Genomic DNA, 8,217 nt, shown 5'->3' with positions numbered 1-8,217 from the left:
TTGATATTGACCAACAATATCCTTTGTAAAATTTTCAAGTCTTTCAAACAATACATTGCCGAAGATTTTATACGCAGATGCTAACAGAGTTAACCTCTATAGTTCTTACACTCCAGTTGATCACTCTTTTTATACAACGGACATATTATTCCCTTTAGCCACTCTTCCGGTACCAATTTATTTTGCCATATAAGTACTATTAGTTTATGGATTGCTGCAAAAGTTGATCATCACCTTATTTATACATTTCCGAACATATTTCATCGATTCCTGGGGTTTTCCTGATTTCTTCTCTTGTTGGGTCTTCACTGTGTAGTTGATGTTGTAGATTTTGTTGATTTTCTATGTTTAAATCTCCTTCAATATCTTTTATATTTAGATGTTCGCTGAAACGTTGTGCCCATCTGTTAAGAACTGAGTTTTTATTATTTGAGAATTTCTCCGCTGGTGTCATTACAAATTTTTAATCGTGGTTTAAATTCTCGACAGCTATTATTTAAGGATTTGTGGTATTTCCGCGTTTCATTTTTATCGAATAAACTTTGTATCTTATTGGGAGTGTTCTGTTCGTATTCTCTCTTCTTGCGTCGATGGATACGTTTTTCCTCTCTTCTGAGACGTCTATACTTTTTTTTCCGTGTCTAACCTGTGTCGATGTTTTTTTTTTATATGCTGCGTTATTTCTATTTGTGGTCATTTCACACTCATGATCAAACCAACGATTTCTTTTTTCTGACTTGGTTTTGCCCATTATTTCAATATATCTCGCCAATAGTTGGTTAATGTCTTCTTCTTCTTCTAAGTTTTTTGTCCTTATTTGATTTTCTATTTGCTGTATGCATATATTTGCAATGTTGGGATCTTTTAGTTTATTAATGTAGATTTTTTCTCCCCTTCTCCCGATCTCTTTTTTTAAATTGGATATTTTGTCTTTAAATCGTGCTTTAACTGTGATCACTATCTATGTTTGATCCTCTAAAAAAATATATGTAATTATCACATCATAATTTAATAATTATTATTTTACACTATATAATCGATAAATTATATTTGTAATTTATATCTAATATGTTTATAGTTATTATGACATCATTTAGATGTTTGATTGTATTTGAATAATAATAGAAGAAGATTCATGATTTTCTATCTTCGGAATTACTTTATCATTTGGATTAAAATTGATTTCTTCAACGTCATTCATTTTAGTATCCTTAGTGATAGTAATATCAGAGTTTAACTTGGTCTGTTTGATTTGGTATTTACCACTGTATTGATGACTTCTGTAGAAAGTATAAGGATCGTAAAAACTTGGTTCAGAAGTTGTTATATTTTTCAAGACCTCATCTGCAACAAAAGAGTAATATCTGAATACAATTTTATTTAAATATTTATTTCATATATTATTATTCTTTTAATTTAATGATATATGAAACGCATGGCAGTGTAGCTGTACGAGCGAAAGACTGTATTTACATATATACAACTATCTAAATCTAAATCTTTCTAATAGCTAAATAACTTAATGACTGCATGACTGTGTGATTGTATATGCATGACAGTGTCCTACGATAATTTGGGATAAATGAACTATTTAACTGAATGTATAATCATTGAACTAAATATTCATAGGTCAATGTTTTTTTTTGATAGACTTGATGAATTTGGTTTTACATTAATGTTTTATACGTAGTCTTAAACTTCCAGTTTATCATCCTATTTGGGATCAGCGAATTATTTGTTTTTATTAATCCCCTCTAATAGCTATATAGATGTTTTGTCCAGTGAATTAAGGTATTCCCGATAATTTTGCTCAGCCCCATATCTGACAATTTTTTTGAGATTTATGTACCTCGATAACCCAAACTTTTATGTTTCCTGCAATGGGTTCGGTGGACTTTTTAAATTAAAAATTTAGAACCAAAATGCACTTTTTAGAACTTTCATCTACCAGTAAAAAGTAAAGCATTTTTAATGAATTTGGTGATAATTATTTGATAAAACACGTTTAAAGGTAATGGCGATTTTTGAATGTTAATTTACTAATTTGTTGCTTAGAAAACTGTAAAAACCCTAAGTGATTTATCAATTAGTTTAAAAGTTATTCAATTTGTTTTTCCCAAACTTTTTTTGCACTAATCTTATTTAGAAAAAAATAAACTTACAATGATTCTACGGATAGTATAAGCACGAGAGAGTTATTCTATTAAAAGAATTTACAAAAAGTTCGAAAAAAATACTTTCAACATTGCAAAACTTAATTGCAAAAATATTGCAATTTTTTGCTTATAATCATTTAAAGTAACTTTGTCGCCATTGACCGGAAAAAAATATTTTTTCATATTTGATTATTTGAAATTCATTTTTTTACATATTAAAACAAAAGTTGTCCTACGATAATTTGGGATGAAGTTGGTCCCTAGTTCATAACTGGATTGTTTATAATATTTAGTTTTTTTTCTTGAAAATTTATTCAAAGAATCGGTCTACATGGACAATAAGTATTTTTAATGACTATCAGTTTACTTAATTTACAAATTATATAAACCATTTAAACTGACTTGTGGGGACTGTTCCAGTAAGTGAACACCTTTCAAAAGTCAAAAATAAGATATGTCTTAGCCAACAAAATATTTTAACAGCCTAATTAAAACTAAAACCTAATTGGTAAGTCAGATGGTGTAAACCTCTTAAGTTTTTTATTTCCTGATGATAAGTTTATTACTTTCTTCTGTTAAGTTTATTAGATCACTTGCTAGTTTGTTTGGATGTGCTTTCACTCATTTCCGACCGATAGAAAACATTAAACCTTTTGATCATTACTTTACATTGAGGAAAATTAAGATCCCTATAAATTATGCTGTTGGATACATAACACAGCGCGTTCACTAGTATGGATAGTATCTTGTTTTGGTACCTGTGGTTGATGACTATGTTGGAGTTGCTGCGGTGAATCATAGGTAGATACCATTGGTGTTCTTAAGTCCAAATCGGTGTTATGATAAATTTGTATAAAAGGTGTTTATTTCCGCGGAAAGTTGTGATTTTCTTTCTATGAGCCAATAATACTGTTTCAGTTTTAGACCTTATTGTTTTATTTTGTCGAAGATGTGCCTCTGCCATGTTGATGTGCGGTCCAGGTGCATCTGTAGGTATTTAGCTTGGTCGGGGTATTAAAGCTGAAGTCCATTAAGTATGGCCGGTGAATAGTTATCTTGTTTTATAATAAACGTTACTTATACAGATTAACTGTACTTGATATTTGCAGCAAATAGTAAGTACAGGATTGTTCCCAGTATGTTTCCTTGATACTCCTGCAGAGTTAGGAAAAATGTCGGAGAGAGTAGCGTTTATTTTAACTTTTTCGCTATTGCCCGGGAAAAAATTATTTTTTCATATTCGAAAATCTGGAACTTTTTTGAAAATAAAAAAAAGTTTTCCTACGACAATTAGGGACAAGGTTAGTCACTTTTTTTTAAATTAAAAGAGGGTACAGTGAGACAGAGGGAACAGTGAGACATTTGCTAATATTTAATAAATTGAATTTCGATTGTTAGCACCACTAAAAAAAAAGTTGGCGGTATGACTATGAAATTGATTTTTTAGAAGCAGTGACAGTTTGAAGCATTTTGCTCTTAGTCGATGTCAAGTGTTGATTGTCAAAGTAATTGTTTTGCTCGCAATTTTAAAGTTTGTATGAAAAAAACTATTAACAATCAAATTGTGGTGTTGATAGTAACCGATAGTTACGCGTTTAAGGTACGTCTAAAGCATGTTATTTTTATATATGTAAAAATCATGAGAGCTACATCTCAATAGAAGGAATTAATTTGTGCAAAGAGAATGGTGTTACAATCCTGACAGTTCCTCCTCATTGTACACACAAATTACAGCCACTTGATGTAGGTCTTCTAAAATCTTTTCATATCTTTTACAATGACGCCTTACGTTCGTGGCATAAAGCTAATCCAGCAACACCAGCAACTATATATCATGTGGCGGATAGACCACCTCCCCCAGAATCGTTGGAAGAATTACCTTCTACTTCTACTAGTGAAATTCAGCTTCATCAACTTGACGAACAAAGAAAAAAACGCCAGAAAAAGATATAAAACTACAATTTGTAAGTCATGTGGAAATACGAGGATATGCAAAAAAGCCAACATACCAGCAATACGCAAGAAGAAAGGAAAAGACAATAATCGCTACAGATACACCACAGAAAGACGAGCTACAAAAACTTAGAATAAAGAAGACGGCGATTGAAACTGTTGGGGTAAATATATTTCCAAAGGTTAATGATTCCAAAGAAAAAAAAATGATAGAATCTGATGACTCTTCTTCTTTAAAAAAATCAGTTCACGATTCAGAAAGTTCAATAGGCCTTGAACATTTAGATGATGACGAAAAAGATTTTGGACGTGGCTAAAACTAAAGTAGAGAGGATATAAGTATCCCGTTTGAGAGATCCATCAACAAAAGAGCAAGTCACACTAAAAATTAAAGAAGAGCTCACCAAAATAGAAATTATTCCTACTGAAGATGCGAACAGGAAATGGCATATGTTAAAAGATGCTCTTATCCGCACATGTGAGACAACACTAATACCTAAGCTGATCAAGAACAAAAATAAATGGATGACCGATGAGATTCTGGATCTCATGGAAGCAAGAAGATCCTATAAAACCAAAGACAAAAACATGTATATTATTATACCCACAGAAATAAGGAAAAATATCAGAGGTGCAAAGGAAAGATGGTATAGTGACAGATGCGAAGAGAGTCAATAGTTGGTAGAGAAACATGATAACTTAAACCTTCATAAAAAAATTAGGGAAATAACAGGCACTAATAATAAAAACAAATCAAACATACTGCTGGATAAACATGGCAAAATAATTATAGACGTCGGTGAAAGGCTTAAAAGATGGCAGGAATATATTCAAGAGCTATTTAAAGACGAACGGACTGAGATAGTACTATAGCAGGAAAAGTTCGACAACAGCCCAGACATAACAGAAGATGAGGTATTAGAGGCGAAAAAGCGAACAAAGAACAACAAGCCAACAGGTCCTGACGAAATACCTGTAGACATAATACGGTTAATAGAAGAACAGCAAATTGGAATATTGGTCGACTTATTCAATACAATAATACAACAATATACAAAACCAAATGCAAAAGAATGCCAAGACCACCAGATAATAAGTTTAATGAGTCATACGCTCAAAATATTTTTAAAAATTATACACCGGAGAGTACACAACAAACTTGAGCAGGATATAAGTGACCCACAATTTGGATTTAGAAATGCACTGGGAACGAGGGAAGCCCTGTTCGTTGTGAATGTACTTGTGCAAAGGTGCATGGATGTTAATCATCCAGTATGTATATATATATATATATATATATATATATATATATATATTAATATATATATATATATATATATATATATATATATATCTATATATATATATATATATCTATATATATATATATATATATATATATATATATATATATATATATATATATATATATATATATGTTTCTTGGATTACAACAAAGCCTTCGATAAGGTCAGACATAACCGTCTTATCGAATTACTTGAAAAGAAAAACTTAGATATGAGAGACATCAGAATCATTAGCGCTATCTATTATTATCAGATCGCTGTGGTAAAAGTCAACAGCGTCTTTTCAAATGAAATACAGATTGAGAGGGGCGTCAGGCAGGGCTGTGTCCTGTCTCCTACTTTGTTTAATTTGTATTCAGAGGAAATAATCCAGAAAGCACTAGAAGAACTAACTATGGGAATAAAAGTAAATGGCCTACCAATTAATAATATACGGTTTGCCGACGACACTATTTTATTAGCGGAATATCTTGAAGATTTACAACAAATGGTTGACAAGGTGGTAGAAGTCAGTGAAGAAAACGGACTGCCCCTTAACACAAAAAAGACACAATTTATGGTAATTACAAAAGCCCAACATCGCCAAGTACACATAACAATACATGGAGAAGAGATTAAAAAAGTTGAAAAATATAAATATCTGGGTACAATAATTAACGAAAATAATGAGTACACAGAAGAGATTAAGGCAAGAATAGGACAGGCAAGAAATTCTTTCAACAAACTGAAAAAAGTACTCTGCAGCAGGGACATTTCAATTTCTTTAAAGATAAGACTTCTGAGATGCTATGTGTTCTCCGTATTATTTTATGGGCTGGAGGCTTGGACTTTAAAGAAAGATGTTTCGGACAAATTGAAAGCCTTCGAGTTATAAGCCTACAGAAGGATATTAAGAATAAGTTGGGTAGATAGAGTCACGAATGTCGAGGTGTTGAGAAGAATGGGAAAAGATAAAGAGGTTTTAAATACAATTAAACTCAGAAAACTGCAATATCTGGGACATGTCATGAGGAGCGAGCGTTATAACTTGTTGCAATTAATAATGCAAGGAAGAATACAGGGTAGAAGGAGTCGCGGAAGAAGAAGTCCTGGTTGAATAATTTGGGAGCTTGGTTTAACTGCACTTCTGCTGACCTCTTTAGAGCAGCGATGTAGAAAGTGCGAATAGAAATGATGGTTGCCAACCTTCTTAGAGGAGATGGCACGTAAAGAAGAAGAAGAAGAAGATTTTACCAACAGTTGACCCAGTCATAGTTTTAAGGCTTTAAGTCAAAGATTTCATATTGATTAGACTTGATTATGATGCCAAAAATAAAACAGTGAAAAAGTATCTTGTGGAGCAAGTTGTAAAACACAATATTATGGCTGTCGAAGTTAACTTTATGAAAAAAAATTCATAAAAAAAACAATAAATATTTAGTATTTCCTAATGTCACGGATATTTGTACTATTTCTGCAGATCAAATTGTTAAAATATTAAAAGAACCGCATGTTATCAGAGGGCGTCATTTTTTAGTTAATTTAGTAACTGATACTATTTCTTAAAGTGTGTATGAGTGATCCAAAATGGATTTTCCTTCTCTTTTTGTAACAAGTCTTAAAAAACAGCAATAAATTTTGATTTAAGAAGACTGTCTATTAGTTTGAACAATAATAAATCAAAAATATACTGTTGTCTTACTATACCCCCAAGGAAGGGTACAGTGAGACAATTGCACCTATTATTTTGTTTGAGTGAAACTTTTTTTATACGATATTTTTAGTACTTTAAATGTTCATTTGTATTGCCAATTAACCTAGTCATGTATTTTTGTCATACTTTAGTAAATAAAAACATTTTGAAAAAAAAATATGAAGACCAAAATTTTTTCGTCTTAGTGTATCCACGTTTCCCCTATTGCTTCTTTACAATAATTAAGAAACCTAATTAGTCGCATTCGCAAAATCAAGTTTAAAAATATAGCTTTTGAACAAAGTCCTCTAGAAAGCTTAAAAATGTGGAGCTCCAATTAGTTCAGCTTATAGTAGTGGTGAAGGTGCTTTTAAATGGGTGCTATAAACTATATGTACATATGGTTATCTTTGATAGATACGTTTATTTTTTAATTTGTATGTAGTCTTTTAGTAAATTGCAAATGTTTTTTTTTTGTTAATAAATTTAATGTTAAATTAATCATGTAAATTATTTAAACAAATTTCGACAAAAAAATTTGAACTATATTGTTAGATTGATTTTTATTGGAAAACATAGGAATAGATCGCTTATATTTGAATTTATTATAAGAAATTTTCGAGAACAATATATATAGATATATATATATATATATATATATATATATATATATATATATATATATATATATATATATATATATATATATATATATATATATATATTGTTCACGAAAATTTCTTATAAATTCAAATATAAGCGATCTATTCCTATGTTTTCCAATAAAAATCAATATAACAATATAGTTCAAATTTTTTTGTCGAAATTTAAAAATATTGCTTTTGAACAAAGTCCTCTAGAAAGCTTAAAAATGTGGAGCTCCAATTAGTTCAGCTTAGAGTAGTGGTGAAGGTACTTTCAAATGGGTGCTATAAACTATATGTACATATGGTTATCTTTGATAGATACGTTTATTTTTTAATTTGTATGTAGTCTTTTAGTAAATTGCAAATGTTTTTTTTGTTAATAAGTTTAATGTTAAATTAATTATGTAAATTATTTAAACAAATTTCGACAAAAAAATTTGAACTATATTGTTAGATTGATTTTTATTGGAAAACATAGGAAT

At 30.3% G+C, this 8,217-nt stretch overlaps 1 protein-coding gene across 1 annotated transcript in view; it reads right to left on the bottom strand.

Moving 5' to 3' along the window:
* Window positions 1-1,078: 1,078 nt before the first annotated feature.
* The window catches only part of LOC140440675 (uncharacterized), a 34,206-nt gene continuing 27,067 nt past the window's right edge, over window positions 1,079-8,217 (bottom strand). Inside the window, exon 3 of the mRNA XM_072531034.1 lies at window positions 1,079-1,344. Within this exon, the coding sequence (XP_072387135.1) occupies window positions 1,094-1,344 (251 nt within the window). The 3' untranslated portion in view covers window positions 1,079-1,093. The remainder of the gene's footprint in view (window positions 1,345-8,217) is intronic.

This window comes from Diabrotica undecimpunctata, chromosome 5, assembly GCF_040954645.1.
Source record: "Diabrotica undecimpunctata isolate CICGRU chromosome 5, icDiaUnde3, whole genome shotgun sequence".
Taxonomy (NCBI): Eukaryota; Metazoa; Arthropoda; class Insecta; order Coleoptera; family Chrysomelidae; genus Diabrotica; species Diabrotica undecimpunctata.
Note: the sequence above shows the minus strand (reverse complement) of the source record. Positions and strands in the feature narration are given on the sequence as shown.